Genomic DNA, 17,977 nt, shown 5'->3' on the forward strand with positions numbered 1-17,977 from the left:
ATGTCATCGGGAGACGGTGTCTCAATTGATGCTTTCCTCTGGGTGGTGGGGGGTTGTGGTAAACACTGACCTTCTCAGGGAAGAGAGGCGACTGTCATGGGGAAATCGGAGCCGTGGCCACCCACCCACACGCGCGCGCGCGCGCACTAATTACGCACCATTAGCTCATCGGATGAGCCGAGGTGGAGAGAACAGGATGTGGTGGAGCCGACATTGTCATTTGTTGACGTGGCCCACGAGAGAACAGAGCACATGTTGTGCCAGGCCCAGACTGCCTGCATTGTACGAGCCCCTTCGTGTCTACAGTCCATTGACACTGCTCAGTCCCGTGCGCATTCCACACAGTTAGTCCCCGGCTTCGTGCAAGGGTTATTATAGTTACACTATTTATAGACTTGCAGGGATTTTTTATTTTATTTTACGATACGATTGATTTGGCCATCGCATGAAGAGCGTCTGGGTATGGATAGCGCTTGTATAAGCGACCAGCATGAGTAAAACAGTGTGCTCTAGGCTTGCTGTGGGGTTACTTTGCGGGCAACAGATGGCAATGCAGCAAAATCTGCTGTTGTACTGTATTCTGCTCCCACGTCTATGTCCCCCCCCACCTCATCCCCCGCTATCCCTCCCCACCTTCGCCAACCAGCACTCGCCAGCACGACGAAGTCTGGTCAGATGACCCCGATGACCCATATGATGTGGGTGAGGGCCTCATCCAGTAGTGGATGGACAAGCGGGTTCGTGCTGTGTTTGGGAGTGAGTACTTATCTTATATTTCTATAGCACCTTTATCCAGGGCGCTTTACAAGGGTGTTGAGTGGTACAATGAGGGTAGCTTAAAGTGATACGGTGAATAGGGATGGGGTTATGAGATTAGCGGGTACGGGAATTACGGGGGGTGCCTAGGGATGGAGGGAAGGATGGGCCCAGGTGGAAGACGTGGGGGGTCTTGAGCGAGGAGCGGAAACTCGACAGGGAGAGAGGGGTGCTTCATGCGGAGGGGAAGTTTGTTCCAGTGCAAGGGGGGCGAGTAGGAAAACGGAGACGGTGATTGTGCACAAGCGTGAGGGGGGTGAGGAGTTGTAGAGATTGAGAGCGGAGCGGGCGGAAGGGGACATGAAACGAGACGAAGAGGGTAGCGAGTTAATGGTGGGGCAAGGCCGTGAAGAGATGTTATATACTAGCGGAAGTGACTGAAACGCGGTGGAACTGCTTTTAAGCGATTGGGCGTTTGACGTGCACCCGTTTTAGCACATTTGTTTAAAAAATGCAAAACATTTAAACTCAAAAACCATCGTGAAGCTGAGTGTCAACAATAACGACCTCTTTTGCACTGAACATTGTTTATTTCCACAACACTTTCGAACGTAACGATGTGTACTTTATTCTAATACACAACGTTCAAATGTCATCGTCAATTTGAATAAAACGGCGTTTGAGACTGGCGCGCGACTCAAGATGCCAGTGTTTGTTTCTTCACAAAACTGTGCCACGCATGGTTCATCACGTTGGCCGACGTCTCGCGCCACATCGCTTCAGGAATACTGAAGAACCGTTTGGTTCCTGAAGAGCGGTTTGGTTCATACTCTTAGGTTTTTTTTTCGGTAAAGTCACGTAGGTAAAAACGAATAAAAATAGTAATCAATGAAAATAAATCAATTAAATCACGACGTTTCGGAGCCAACACAAGCCTCCGTCTTCAGGTGGGACCGTCACAGCTAAATTTACTGTATCAAGTGAGGAGAAATCCATGAGACAAGATCTTAACTACAAGTTAAGTGGAGGGGGGAGGGGCTTATCTAAATGTGGTAGTCAGGGACTGTTCCTTGCAGTCACGAAAGCTTCACATCTAGAACGGTTTGGTTCTTTAAGAAGCTTCCGGCACGTGCAGGGGAACGTCATACCACGTGCCGAATAGCACGTGGTACAGCCCGAAAACACACCACACTGCTTGCATTAACTATTCAAGTGAGAGATGAAAAAATAAGAATAGGTTTTACCCTTTCTGGCAATAAAACAGGAGGTGTTAAGATGTTCAAACACCAAATAGAAACTTTTGCAAGGAATCATGTCTGCATTAACCACACGTACTTGTGGCGAACATCCACACAAACAACGCTCTGATAACACTGGTCAACACCCTTTTTCTGGCATAAGGTATTCCAACGGTTTTAAGGTAATTTTGGGGTGCTGATTCCAAATGTGGCATCAGTTTTTGTCTATCACATCAGGTTTTTGAGATATAAATATTGCATTTTCAATCAAAACTGCAGAAGAAAAATATTAAATAAATGTGGATATCTACATAAAATGATATTATAAACACACTATCCTAAAAATACAGCACCATATTTTAACACTAAAGCAGTCACTGACTCGCAACAACTTGCAATCATAAGTGACAGAGTTAATTTCGGGTAAAATCAATGAAAATGGGGTATGCCGATAGCATAAAAATGAGATGTGATAGGGCAAATCTGAGATCAGATTTGGAATCAGCACCCTGAAATTAGTCTAAAACAGCTGCAAAAGTCCAGGCCAGAATTTTTTTTTTGTTGACCAGTGTAATATATATTGTTTTTTAAACAGATCGGTCCACACCAGAGACAGCCTTCTTTAGGGCCTAGTCTCACGGGTGTCAAACCGGAGAATGCCAAAGGCGAACAGCCATGTGACCATAGTGTTCGTGAAACATGCACACTCCCAGTCCGATACACCATAATACATTCATCGCAGTCGAAAGAATTGTCGGCTGCCTATGCATTTGGGATACACGTGACACCGAGGAAATATATACTTATTAGCATCCTGACGTGATGTCAAACATCAGAATGAAATGTACTAGGGCGCAGACTTAACACATGGAGACTATATCATGAAGGGTCAAGGTGGGAGTAGATGGTTCATGATATATTACGTATGGATCTTACCACCAGTATGTTATTATTGCCCTGTCAATCCACGTAGAAAAGTGCTTATGCAAAATGTTTCAGCTGTGGATGTAGCATCGATGTGCTTAGGAGATGTCTTATTTTTTTTAACAATCGCCGCTGAAGGACATCGCCGGGAAATGAATATTTATCAGTTTGCAGAGTTACATCGGTAGCGCAAAGGTAGTGTCCCCATGGTGGAAATGGGAAGTAGTGGGCATGGAAAAAAGTCTACGGTTAGCTTTCCATAAATTGGTAGACATGTAATGATGCAGTGGCGGCTCGTCAATAGAGGGCGCAGGGGCGCCGCCCCCATCAAGATTCAAGAATATACAAATACAAAAATTATATAAAAATACATAAATAAAATATTTTTTTCATACGATGTGCCGGCTGGTAGTAAGAAAAGCATCAGCATTTAATAAAAACTGGCTTTAATCGGTCAACTATTTTCTATGTTTTTCAATGTGTTTCATGCGGGGCGCCGGACAAATGGATGTCTATGTGAGACTTTAAATTTTCGGACAGCATGTGACCTGAAGCTGGTCTCTAATTGGTTTCTTAAAGATTCTCCTCGGGGCGCAAGTCGTTGCGTCCCTGGCCAATCAGAATTGGATGCATGTTATTTTATCCAATCTGATTGGTTCTCGTCACCTGTCATTCAAATTTACGCTCTGGGCCACTACTGCGAGTGCGCAGGCGACACCACTTCGACACTTGCTAGGCTGATCAAATTTTTTGTGTAAACAATGGCAGCAGTTCATCCAAATTCTGTAATTTATTTACAAAAAAACCCTTTCACAAGGCTCTCGCTGGAAGAAATAAAAAAGATAAAGGATCTCGGACCGGACCAACCCGATTTACAAATCCAGCAGCAGGCCAGTGACAGAGGACGAAGCTACACACGAAGCTTCACCCGCGCTTGTTATGAGAAACGGAGGTGGCTGGCTGGATGTGATGTTAGCAATTCTCTTTTTTGTTTTCCCTGTCTTTTATTTCAAAGTGTCGGCACTGAAGTTTTGTGGACAACGACGGGGGTAAGAGACCTCAAACATCTCTCTGACAAATGCAAACGTCATGAAAGTAGCCGCAGCCATATTGATAATAGCATGAAACTAACGTTTTTATGTTCAAGTAGGAAACATGCTTTTTGGTACTTTGGTCTGAAATGTATATAAAAGAGAAACATTTATGTTCAAGTAGGAAACATGCTTTTTGGTACTTCTTTTGGTCTGAAATGTAAATAAAGATCATCAAAATTTATATTCAAGTAGTCAAAATGGTTTTTGGTACTGCTTTATATTTATTTGCCCCCCTCAATAAAATAAAAAAATGCGCCCCCCCAAAAATAAATATCACCAGCCGCCACTGTAATGATGCCTAACTTTTAATGGGAATATAACAATTTAAACAAGATGCACGACCATGGAAGGATACAAATAGTATCTTATTTCAATACAAATTCGTCGTTTTACAGTTGTTATATTTCATGAACAAAAATACTCTCAATATAAAGAGGCAAGTAACACAAAATATGAAAAGAAAACCAACGAGCAGAGAACACACAACTTAATTGGACATTTGTGAACAAGAGCTTTATAGCTAATCGGATTCCTCCAGTACAAGTACACATTCTGATTCTGATCATAATTAATGGGCGGCAGTGATAAATCATAATCAACGTTTTTTGGGTTTAGATCGCGTTATTTATAAATGTGTCGTAACCCTCCACCACCCGACACGGCCAATCAGTAAAAAAGTGTCACGTTGACAAAAGACAAATAGTTCACTGCTTTAGCCCACCGGTGTGTTGAAGCGTGAAACCACAACATTTACAATTTGAGTACGACGTTTCGCTGGTAATTGCATCCAGCACCATCGGGCAATTCGCCATAATGGCGAATTGCCCGATGATGCTGGCGAATTGCCCGATGATGCTGGATGCAATTACCAGCGAAACGTCGTACTCAAATTGTAAATGTTGTGGTTTCACGCTTCAACACACCGGTGGGCTAAAGCAGTGAACTATTTGTCTTTTGTCAACGTGACACTTTTTTACTGATTGGCCGTGTCGGGTGGTGGAGGGTTACGACACATTTATAAATAACGCGATCTAAACCCAAAAATCGTTGATTATGAACAATATTGGTCGCGAAAGCCTGCTACGTGTTAAAGTGATAAATCAGTTGGCAGGTTGTGTGTGGTGGGTAAAGTGTGGGCACTTCCACCTCTTCCAAGCCGTCTAGCCAGGATGAAAGAGTAGGCCAAAACACCATCTAGAGGGGGGCCTCTTTAGAACCATCTCTAGCGGTGGCCCTTCTCAGAATCAGCATCTTTATTTATCCTGGAGAAAACCAATGCGCTATGAAGCTTTTTTTCGATTTAAAGCTTTCGTGACTGCAGGGATTCATCTTCTTGGTTCTTTCGGTAAAGTCACGTAGAAGGGAAATAATAAAATAATAAAAATAAAAGATAATAAAATAATTCTCACGACGTTTCGGCCACAACGCAAGCAGCCGTCCTCAGACGCTGTCTCCCCGACAGACCTGGTCTTCACCTGAGGACGGCTGCTTGCGTTGTGGCGGAAACGTCGTGAGAATTATTTTATTATTTCCATTCTACGTGACTTTACCGAAAGAACCAAGAAGATGAGCTATGAAGCTCTTTCACAGACGTCCAGTGGTAGCTCCAAAGAGGCGAGCAAGTGGCGTGGAGCGAGTCAACATCGCCCATTGCTCAACCGTCACCATTCACCACCCCGAGTTTCAACTTTTTTTTGTTTAGCGAACAGCAGCAATTGAATGTCCCGGCAGCAAAATGCACTCGCACCTAGCAGGTGGCGCTCGTGTTCAAGTCTGCGTTGCTCCGGCTCTGGTTGTGCGGTTTATTTTAGGTTGTGGCGGTGGGAGGGGGTGCGAAAGGCATCCACAGTGCAGTCAGTGGGTGTGCTGTGTGGCTTAATCCTCCCAATGCAATAAACCATCCCCCGCCCTCCCACCTCACCACTCATTCCCACCAATAGGAAACACATCGGTTCTTTTTCCAGCCCCACGCTCCACCCACTGTGGCTTGTTTAAGTGTGGCGCAAGTCGGTGCGCTCCCGTCAGATTCTAGCAAACGCGCGCGTGTTGGCGGCTGACTTGTCGTGTCTCTCTAGCCTAGTAGCGTGCCGACTACCGCACCGGCCACATTTGTCAACATGCTCGATACAATCAGCAATTTGCAGGGCAGCTACCTGGAGAGGTACGGATCGTTATGATTTTACTTTTATGGTATAGTTTTTTGTGAAATTCGCAAATGTATGTTGTTGTTGTTGCGGCGTTTGGAAGCGAGTTGTTTGGCATGTTCGGTGCCTCTTTTGCGTCCGTGCGTGATGTTACGGACGCATGTGTGTGAATTGTCTTGACTTGTGTTAAAACGTATCGGTGGATTTGTCTTGAATTTCCTGTCGACGCTGTCTTGTTAACAATTCATTATGCCATGCCCTGATGTGCTCGGAGACATCAGAAAATTGGCATTTACAAATCAATGCGATGACTATCATTCGACATTACTCTGATAAAGGTGTTTTTTTTTTTACGAGAGCTGAATTTCATAGAAGATGGCACATTTGTTCAGTAGTCTCGGTCTGAATGCCTCGTTGTGTTTTTTAAATAGATCAGAGGAGGCGAGACAGGGAACGAACAGATCCAGTCTTAGCACAGTGATACGGTCCCATGACAAAGTGTCAGAACGGTGACACGTGGACACGTGGCGGTGCACGAGCTATTTTCTGACCACCATCCATGCTCGCGAACATGGTCATCGTAAAGGGCATTTCCCCCTTTTGGAGTTCTGTATATATTTAATCTTGTAAAATAGAATCATTTGATTTACATATCAAATGCCATAACAATGTACGGCAATATGATTTGGTGTCTTGGGGAATTATGTGAGGTTCAATACGCGTAATTGTACGTAATTCAGCTGGGTGGCAGCGTGGTAGGGCCCTTGACTCACGTGACCCGGTCACAAGATTGCAAGTTCACATTTTTAATGGGGGTTGACTTCAGCCCACCATCCCTCTGGGGTCAATAAAATTACTACCACGATTGTGGAATTTCAAATGGTGGCTGTCATACAGATAGACTGATCCCTACCGTAGGAATGTGGAGTTTACACCATTGCCTCCGAATATTTCAGAGATTAAAAACGACTCACACTCGTTGGATTAAAGAGACCTTTTGTCGAACATCATTTTACGGAACGAAGAGTATGTTATCACAGTGCTACTTTGCAACGTATCGCCATGTGCTGGACAAACGTGTGCACGCATGGAGTTTTGACGGCTCTGTTGATGCTCAGCGATGTGGGGAGCTGTGTTCGAGTGCCACGGCGTGGGTGATCATGACGCACGTTCTGCCGTCACAGGGCCAAGGGCATGAAGAGTCGACTTGGGTTTCTGCGGCGAAAACCCGACCCTTCGGACTTCCCCGCGGCCAGTGGTCCCGCGCTGGGAAAACACTCTCGGTAAGAGTTGTGGACACAGGCAGACCTCGTTGTTCACGAACTTGCTGTCGGAGATTTTCGGGCTATCCGCGAATCGCACGTGGAACTCGTACGTGACTGCATCGAGAGGGATAGAGAGATGGAAAGAAAATGATGAGAGAGAAAGTTACGTGAGAAAGTGTTGAGATAAAGTGATAAGAGAGAAAACTTGTTTACGTATTTGTTTAAGGGAATTCATTAAAAATATAGGGTTTTTTTCGTAGGCCAATATCATTATGCGCAAAATGTGCTATCAACGAGCATTTCCAGAATGTATTCCTCATGAAATAACGAGGGAATACTACGCTTGTTTTTGACAGAACAGATTAACCCTCGCACGGCATGACGGCATGAAGCTTACGATTTGGTCCTAGTCTGGTGGGATAAGCAATGCAGTGTGGCTCAGTTGTTGTTGTTGTTGTTGCTGCTGGTGGTGTTTCATATTGTCATATTGGACCATTACATGCAACTACATTGATTTTTAAAGCATCTGGTTATATAAATATTTGCTAGTATAAATGTTTATTTAGCTGGCCTGAAATGTTTAATTCCGTTTTAGTTCATTGTTCGTACATATTTTCACTCGTATATATCCAGGAACATTTGGCGGGATTGAAAGTTGAAATCGTAATGCTAATATTTGGTTATTCCTATGGAGTCAGAATTGATTCGTTCCACCAGTGTAATACCTAACTTGTTGGTGCATTCTTGACATTCATGCTTGTGTTGTTTTTTTATTGGGCAGGCCAAGCTGTGAAGATGCCATGAAATGGTCTGAATCATTCGAAAAACTTCTGGCTCATAAATGTAAGGCCCTGCCAAAGTACACACATTCGCGCATTGCAAATACGCAAGCACACAAAGGCACCTTCTTCTGGGCAGCGTTTATTATAAATCACTTACTCATTTAAATTTGTGCTCCCCCCTTTTCAAACTGTGGTCCCTCTTGTCTGCCCCTGCAGCCTCACGATACAATGCAAAGCTTTTTAAAAGTTTAAAAGAAGGCCATTACTAAATGCACATGGCACAACAATGAGCACATGTTATGATAATTAAATTTAATAACTTTTTAAGTGTAGATACTAATGCTTTTGGGCTCATCATAAATACGTAAAGAAAAACATCAATAACTTCACCCTTTTGCATTTGCTCTCGCATTTGACCAGCCTGGGATGATACCATTTCCATAAAGCATGTGCACATTTACACCATTGGAACCTCATTTGCCAGTAAATAATTTGATAATTGGTTTTTACTGGCAAATGAGGTTCCAATGGTGTAAATGCTTACCCCGAGCTCTCATACTCTGATTGTGCATTGTCTTTGAGGTGTGTGCCTTTTGGCGTCATCTGGTCCAACCCATGTGAGACTAGGCTTTGAGGAAAGCTATCTCGGGTGTGGACCAATCAACTTCAAGGACAGTGCACATTATCAGAGTTATATTTTTTGTTCGCATTATGACTGCAGGTATTGTGGTCTATGCAAACATGACTCCTTGTAAAAAAGGTGTCAGTTTTGTTGCCAGATAGAAGGGTAAAAAAACAATTATCAATTATCATGTGCACATTATTAATGCAATCCATACGTTCGCACTTGGCATACCAGCGGCAGGATCAATGGTTGGGCCATTCCTGAGCAATTGTCCTCCCATCTTCGTGGCCCAGGGCCTGGGTCCCCTCAAGCCCTTGGGCCCTCCCTGGTGCATTTGCACCGCCTGCACACTCGATCGCTACGCCTCTGCGGGCCACGGCGTAACCATTGCAGATCTTTCACGAACGCCACCGACTCTCGCCGCGTTGCGTTGTAAACACCCTCCTGAGAAGCGGCGACACTGCGCGCCCTGGTTCCTACAGCCATTTGAAATACACCGCTCGCTGAACACCAGACACAAACCACATCACCGATGGGGATTTTAGCGGACGATCCCGTCTGCACGTGCTCAGACGTGCAGACGCTCGCCTTGCACCACTTTCCTGTCTGCGCTAGACCGCCCCAGACGCAGAACTTCTGCGCTCGTCATTGCCGGATGTCTGATGAGGGCAGCTGCCGTTTGTGGCCGAGCTCTGCGTTGCGCACTCACGGAAGCCACGTTTTCTCCGGCGATTGGCCAACAAACGACAGCGGCCACAGCGAGGGCTTTTGCCCTTAGGGGCATCCCCTGAAACTCTGACTCACTTTGAACTTGCACAGTAGGCACTTGTGTGTACATGGCGGTCATTAGTGTGCGCGCAAGAATTTCCTGTAGTGGCTGGCAAGATGAGAGTGGTTACCAGTAATGAGACTGTTACTTTAATTAGGTATGACGTACATCGGAAGGCTCTGCCAATTATTACGGGGCCGCTAAACGTTGTGTTTGTTGCATCTGTAATTTGTGACTCCCGTACTTTGCCATTTTTAACTGGAGTGCTAACTTCCACAGATTACTAATCGTGCATGAAGCCACGTTAAACATTGGAAGTGGCGTACAAGTACAAACAAAAGGGATTTTAGCCCAGTAATATATTGTGACAGGGCAGTGTTAATGCTAATGATGGGGAATTGGCTTTGCCTGTGCATTTAGCCTTGGGTCAGTTTACCAAAAGATGCGCATTATAATAATATTGACATTTTACCTTTGCAGAGCAGTTAATTCCTCATTCAAAATGCGTCCCTTATTGTAGCTATGCGTTATCCACACATCTGGTGGCGACATAATAATTGGTAGAGCGTGGCGATAATCTCTCAAATCATAAAAAAAAATATCCATTAGTTAAACAAAAGAAATACATATGAATACTATCTCTGGACTCTTGAGGTGGTACAATGGAAGCCCGAACAGTTATGGGATTTGTTTAATGTTGAAACGCGGTTTTCAATAATAATGCTTCCTGCTCTCGTCGCACGTGTGCCCCCTCGCAGACGGCCTCGCAGCTTTCCGTGCCTTCCTCAAGACGGAGTTCAGCGAGGAGAACATCGACTTCTGGCTCGCGTGCGAAGACTTCAAGCGGAGCGCGCGCTCAACCTCGAAGCTCGTCTCCAAGTCGAAAAAGATCTCGGAAGAGTTCATCGCGATCCAGTCTCCCAAAGAGGTGAGCGACCTCGTGCCACACCGGTGCCCGGGAGCCAAATCCCAAGCAGTCAATGCTGCAAAATCCATTGTTGTGCCGTACTTCTATGCCCCACATCCGTGGTGCTCCATGTCTTCACCACCCCACGCTGACCTGCGTGGAGAAGTATGGTCAAATAAATACCATCCAGCAATGGATTCTTCTAAAATCGCTGCACTTGTGTTTGTTGTGCTATGTTGAGTAATGTTGTTTTTAAAGGAAATACTATCAATGGTTTAATTGAACGCAGGTTTTGAGATACATTAATATTTCGTTTTGCCATCTAAATGCGTTTGAATAACATTTTCGTGGCATGTGATTGTGTAATGGGATATTTTAGCTTGGTCAACACCCCCATTATATAAAGCCATCATAGCTCACATCTCAGTGCCTTGTTGTTTAGCGTTTCCTCATGGTTGACCACATTAAAAAATATATTTTAAACAAAATTTTGTTTTTCTATTCATAATCTTCATTCATCCAAATGTTATTATGCAGATCTTTCATTGCAGATAAATAATAATACTTTTTTAAACAATTCGCGTGTTATGAAAATCCAGAAAACAATTGGCTTTGCGAGGGGAATTCATGTTTTGATACTCTTGTGAGATACGTCATTAAACACCGTTCTGCAATTGCTGCGTCACCTTGACGTTCGGTTGACAACCTGTTCAATGCTCTTGCCCATCGCAGGTGAACCTCGACTCAAGCACACGGGAAGTGACGATGGCCAACCTTCAGAAGCCGACCGTGACATCATTAGACTTGGCTCAGAAGCGAATCTATGGGCTGATGGAGCGAGACTCATACCCACGGTTCCTGCGCTCCGACCTCTACCATGACCTTACAAATGTCAAAAAGCCCATGGGAGCAATTGCGGACTGAACAGTTTTGGGCAAATCGATTTTTTTTTTCTTCTGAATTTTGCTGCTGCACTGCACTGGACTTGTAAAAACTCTTTGTCACCGATTTTTTTTTAGATCTAAAAAAAAAGATGATCTCTCACATTCAGTCGCCCAGTTGATGTAGAATGAGAGAACGAGCCCTGGATGGCCAACGTCGATAATACGGCTCGAATGTGACGGCTACAAGGATCATTCTGTGAATGTGAACATTATTTAAGCCAACGGGAAGAGGACGAAGAAGATGAAAGACGACGCTAAACCACGGCGGAGTCGTGTGCCCAATAATCTGCAAGGCCACACCACTCGCCGTCTACCAAAGGAGGGGCACGGTCGGAAGAAGCATCGGAGCGCAGATCGGGGCCACTTTCTCCACGGGCAACAGAATCATGCCTTTCTTTGGAGGATTGCTCGATTTCAAGGAGAGGAGAGGATGCCAAAAATAACCACTATGCGAGTCGCGAGTTCGGCTGGGCTCAAGCGTCTGAATCAACACGTAGACGCAACAGTGCCGTGGACGGGGACGGCGCTTGTGTATCTGATGTTGACACAATGGGGCACTTTATAGGTTGGAAAGGGTGCGTGGGCGTTTTGGGCGTTTTTATTTTAGTTGTTGGGTTTTTTTTTTTTTGCCAATAATTCGCACATCAGGGTCTTTGGGGCTAAGATGCTTGATTGGGACAGGCCGAGTTTGTGAACTATCAGGAATTTCAATCGTTTCACGAACCGCCCAGATTTAATCACCCGATCTTCATTCTCGCGTGTACAAGGCCCATTCGCGTCATACTGCGTTAACTGCAACCCACACAGCTAGATGTGTGCATGTATATTTACAGTCTGTAACTGCTTTCCGCGTATGATATAGCGCAACATACTCATGTTCGAACGAGTGTTGGGTGGTACTTTCCTTTTCCTCAAGCAGCTCTGCAAATTCCATATCCCTATGGCAGGAAGCAGCCTTTCCATAGTGCAAACAATGTTGACTTCCCTCCAATTGGTACTCGTTTTATTCACCCTGAAAGAATGATGAGCATCGCTGACCCTGGATAGGCTTTGAACTCAGGTTCTCGTAATTGAGAGCCCTGCTGCTCTTATCTGTGCTATGTCCTGGATGTGTATATGTATCTGACTGGAGGTGCGTGTCTATATATGCATTATTCATCCCGCCTATTCACCTTGATCGTCGACACATAATTACAGTGACATAAAATGTGCTGTGATTGAGAAACTTCACAAACATAGGAATGCAAAAGCAAATCTGGACAGTCTAATGGGGAATCCTGTATGTGCATATATACGGTATATATATAAAACGCAGAAGCCAGCATCACTTGTAAATAAACCTTTCACATCCGATGTGCAATATGTGTAATGATGCACTATAACCTGCTGATGAGTGAACACTTGCTCACACTCTGGCTTAATTGTACAACAATTAGCGCATGTGTACGGACACTCCTATGGTTTCTGAGTTGTTGTTTTTTTATCATTTTATATTAAACTGCCCTGGTTGGCTTTATGTCGTCGCAGTCTCATGATTGTACATATCGTTCTCTTGTACTAGCCTGGAAAACTGTGGATGTACATTTTCTGAAGATGTATATATTTATGTGTTGCCTTTCCTTGACTTTTATTTTGTTGTACACACACTCGACCTGCTGCGTTTGACCTCCGTGTTTTTGTGACACTCGAACCCCCTTCCCCCCCCCCCCCTCTTTTTTAAAAATATGAATAAAAGTAATCAAAACACGTACATGTACGCCTGTGTCGCGATTGGAAGACCTTGATGTGTGTGTGTGGAGGGGAATTGTTAAGATAAACCAGCGGTTCTTCACCTTTGCACCTAATGTTATCCTCGATCGTAAAAAAAAAACGTGTAATGTTAATAAACGCATAGGGTTTGATGAAACGAAGTAGCTGTACCTTGAAAAAATAAAATCTGGCCACGTCTCGCACCCCCAGAAAGGGCATCTCGCATGCCCCAGGGGGTGCAGCATTCACCCGGGTTAGGAAGAACCACTGAGACAGACGGAGGCATAGGACAGGAACCATCGGACAATGGACGGTGAAGATTTCCATTGAGAATCGCACGCAAATAACATCGCACACACGCGCACACAATTTATGAAAGAAAAATTATTCAGCAACGGTTTCGTATGTAGCCCCATGCTTGTCGAGGCAGAGTGGACCACGTGGTGTCAGCGTTTCGGGCCAAGTTATCCAAATTCAATCAATTACTCGCAAATTACTTAATTGCGATCATCCACGTAGCGTCGGCTAGTAGACTAATGTCCATTTGCAAGCTGGTTGCTGCATGTACCTTGGGGATCTCCTTGGCTAGACTGGCAGGGCGTTAGAATGGTTGAGATGCAGTGAAAGGTGCTGTGAGTTTCTGAGACATTTTAGTGTCCTCATGCCTTTTCTGTTGGATATGAGGTCACTGAGAACACCTCAGAGCGGTGAATGAATTTGGTTGCATGGAAAATGGCCTTCTTGTTGTGCTAAGTGGCACAGACTCAATGGCCGTGTTTTAAATAAATGTAGAACTGGAAGTCTCCAATCTCAAATACCATCAGTAAATATGCTAATAGTGGTGTTTAAATATCTCCGGTGTGTTTTGTGGGGGCTATTCTCCTGGGTTGCTGGGCACGATGTCTGAATAGTTACGACGTGAACATGTCCGAAACTCAATGTGGCTATCGAGGTGCTAAAAGCTCTCAGCACGTGGAGTGAAACTTTGGACATCACGCCAAAACAACACGCCGTGCAAACCAAAAACACATCGGGGAGCTGTTACGGCTCAACCGCGAGAAGCTGCCCAGCACTAAGTGGTCTTTCATTTTTTTGTGAAACAGCAAATTGGTGAGTCAAGTTTATTATAACATTGCCTTTTAACATGAAACACATTGCCACCAAGGCCGTGGTTCGGATATCCATGGCAATGCAAAGGATAACGTGGCAGAGCCACAGATCACGTGATGGTAACGGGAAACGTTTTCTATCCAGCCTGGTTTTCCCAAAATCGTGGGGTAACTGCTGTCCTGGAATATCTGTAAATCTTCCCAGAACATTCAAAGTCCTGGTGTTTTGTCAGTTGCGTCATAAATACAACATTCAAGACAATGCATTTAGGGGCCGTCCATAAATGACGTCACGCGATTTTGGACGATTTTTGACCCCCCCCCCTTCGTCACAAGGCGTCACAAAAAGTCAGACCCCCTCAAATATGACGTCACAAAGCTCTGCCCCCCCCCCGCCCCCCCAAAAAATAAAACATGCTTCAAATCGCTTTCAACTATTGTCATTGTAGTGCGTATTTAATGTGGCGCTGCACTCTGATGTTGAAGGAGAAAACATTTATTAAAAAGTCTATTTAATTAAGTAGAACGTGTTGCCTATATTTATTTAAAGTTGCGCAATTTGATGTGACGTCACATATCTCAACCACCACCCCCCCTCGTCACACATCGTCCCAAATATCTGACCCCCCCCCCCCCTAGGTGCGTGACGTCATTTATGGACGGCCCCTTACACGTAGTTGCTCCCCTCTTTCGCTCGTCCGAGACATTCTTCTGCCCATGACCATGTCACGGTGTTTTCTACCTCCGGGGTGGCAACCATAGTCACCAACCGTTTGGTTCCATCACAGTGCACCGTCGCTGCGATACGACGGGCACTCCGGGAACCACCATGAAAGGCCCGTGGTGAAGACATTCCACGAAAGACGCGCAAAGTTTTGACGAAGCCCGCGGGTGCCGAGGATTTACATTGGACGAACGCGGGACTTGCGTCACGCGCATTAGCGCGAGGCGTTCTAACCGCGTGCGTTTTCTTCTTGTTACGTCCGAGTGATGTGCTCGTTGAGCAACTGTTGTCATCGCCCGCACGGTTTACACAACGCAGTTTTTTTTCCAAATTATTTAGATCTCGCACGCGGCACACGCAAACCGAACGTAGGAGGCCCTGTGGAAGCTTCGCCGCGTTGTTTGGCTGTTGTCGGGCCAACAAAACGCCAGCCGTTGCTTGAGGGTCACCACCTCTCGTGCTTGCGACGAGACAATACAAACGAGCGGTGATACAGCGCACGCATCAAGATGCTGCACGGAATCTATGGGTATATTTGTTTTTTTTTCTTCTTGATTCTTTCGGTGAAGTCACGTAGAAGGGAAATAATAAAATAATAAAAATAAAACATAATAATTCTCACGACGTTTCGGCCACAACGCAAGCAGCCGTCATCAGGTGAAGAACAGGTCTGTCGGGAAGACAGCGTCTGAATGAGCACCACCACGCTTGGAGCGTATAGTTAAGCTGGGTTGGAGGGGGAAGAGGAGCGCCTTGACAAAATAATTTGCATATCAAGAGGAATTTAGCATATTTATGGGAAATGCAGATATGGGATTAGTACTACTTGTGAAATGCGTAGGTGGGCAGGGGGTTTCAAAGTCATATTATGCCCGTGCATTATGCAGGATTAGCAGCATCAAAGGGAGGGGATAGGGGTAACATTAATAAAGGGAAGGAATGTTAATAGTATGTAGCTGCAGTAACTAAACCACCACGTAAAAAACTATATATATATTTGTTTTATTGAGAGAACGAGGCAGCTGGTCATAGGACAGAGGCCTTGAGCCTGGACTTGAACTGGGGAAGGGAGGTTACAGCATGAATAGCTGGGGGAAGGGTGTTCCAGATCATTGCAGAAGCAAAGGTCGACCAGGGGTTTGTTAAAAACAAGCCTTGGTTGCTGGTGTGGAGAGTGCGTGGAAGGTGAGATTAGGTGTAAATCCATTTCTCAACACGCTGTACATAATAAGTGGATATAGTCAAATTACACCGTGTAACAAAAAAATAATTGTTTCCTGGGTAGTAAGTGTTATTTCCTAATTGCTTATGCCTCAAAAGTATAGAAAATGGCTATTATTCCCCACAAACTTTGCTTTTGCGACCAGGACAGCGATATTTTGAAATGTACCCATTTTCAATGAGAAAACAGGCGAATTTGTGTCTTTTAGTTCCCATAAAGTCAGACAAAAAACAACAAATGAATAAAAATGTACATGTATTTATACTAAAATAATAAAAAAAATTACTACAAAAGATTTAGAAGTGAGTAGTTTTTCGAGATTTACGATTATACTGTAAATCAGCAAAACGTGTTTCCATTAAAATACAGTGCAAGCATGCGCCTCCTAAACTCCGACACTACACTGGGCGAAGGTTGTGAATCCCCTGGGTTTATAAATGATCCAGAGCTCTCATTATCTTCCCACATAACTCTGCAGGACATCATACAGACATCTGTGAATACTTCTTGAACACACACGTACCTCTGAGAATCGATGCCTTCATGGCGTCCCAAGTGGACTGTTTCAGCTCCTCCCAAATCATCTCCAAAAAAGCAGATGATCCAACACGCTACTACCAGACATCACACCCGCACTGGGTCAATGTCAAGCTAACGCTCATCATTTCCAATCTCCTTCATGACCCCCCCCCCTCACCTCACTCTGTACCTCGCCATGCGCTCTGAACTCCAGCAACCAAGAGTTTATTTCAAATCCCTCAGCCACCCTTGGCTCTCAGTCGGCAGCCACTCTTTCCTCTCTGTTCTTTACTCCCCCCCCCTGCACTATATTTTATTGACTCCCTGTCCTTGTTTAAATCCAGGCTTTTGTTCCCCTGCCTCTGACCGGCTGGCTCTCTCTTTCTCTCTCGATCACACTATGTAACATAATTTGTACTGTTCTTAAATTTGGGAAACGTTCATCTGGAGGCAGTTATAACCAATCCAAGATGAGACCAAATCAAAGCCGTATAAGAGTGTGGGCAGTGAGGTTGGGTTCATGCAATCAATGTCGATCTAAGGGCTGGGCATCATCAGCGTAGTCGACAGTAAAACAAAGATGATTTTGACTTAAAATTTTCGTCACTGCAGGAATTCATATTCTTTGGTTCTTTCAGTAAAGTCACGTAGATAGAAAAATAATAATAATCATAATAAAGTGAATGATAAAAAATAAAATCTATTTAAAATCTTCTCGGTTGAAATTATGTCTATGTCTGTATATATGGATGACTTCATGAAACCATCCATATATACAGACATAGACACAGACATATACACAATTTCAACCGAGAAGATAGGTACAAACTCAGCATTCACTGGAAGGATATTATCAACGAGTTCAAGTCATAACTGGCTGTAATGTTTCAATTTTAGACCTGGCAGCTCTTTAATTGGTGGAAGCCCACCACCAGGACCATCACTACCTATTACTACCATAGGTGGGACAAAGTCATTGTTATGCAAGTCCAAGTCGAGTCGCAAGTCATCAAATTCATGACTCGAGTCTGACTCGAGTCCAAGTCACATGACTCGAGTCCACATCTCATAGGTGGGACAAAGTCATTGTTATGCAAGTCCAAGTCGAGTCGCAAGTCATCAAATTCATGACTCGAGTCTGACTCGAGTCCAAGTCACATGACTCGAGTCCACACCTCTGATTACTACCATCACTTCTAGCAGCAA

General features: G+C 44.5%; 1 protein-coding gene across 5 annotated transcripts in view; it reads left to right on the top strand.

Annotated features, from left to right (window-relative positions):
* Positions 1–13,198, top strand: part of LOC144733914 (regulator of G-protein signaling 8-like) — a 163,853-nt gene extending 150,655 nt beyond the window's left edge. For 4 of the 5 annotated variants that reach the window (XM_078615921.1, XM_078615922.1, XM_078615923.1 and 1 more), the window contains 4 exons: positions 7,341–7,439; positions 8,203–8,264; positions 10,356–10,525; positions 11,237–13,198. In XM_078615921.1, the coding sequence (XP_078472047.1) occupies positions 7,341–7,439; positions 8,203–8,264; positions 10,356–10,525; positions 11,237–11,428 (523 nt within the window). In that variant the 3' untranslated portion in view covers positions 11,429–13,198. Of the gene's footprint in view, positions 1–5,547; positions 6,174–7,340; positions 7,440–8,202; positions 8,265–10,355; positions 10,526–11,236 lie in introns of those variants that run through there. The other variant, XM_078615925.1, reaches the window with a different exon arrangement.
* Positions 13,199–17,977: the final 4,779 nt, after the last annotated feature.

Source organism: Lampetra planeri, chromosome 49 (assembly GCF_965212315.1).
Source record: "Lampetra planeri chromosome 49, kcLamPlan1.2.h2, whole genome shotgun sequence".
In the NCBI taxonomy this organism is placed as follows: Eukaryota; Metazoa; Chordata; class Hyperoartia; order Petromyzontiformes; family Petromyzontidae; genus Lampetra; species Lampetra planeri.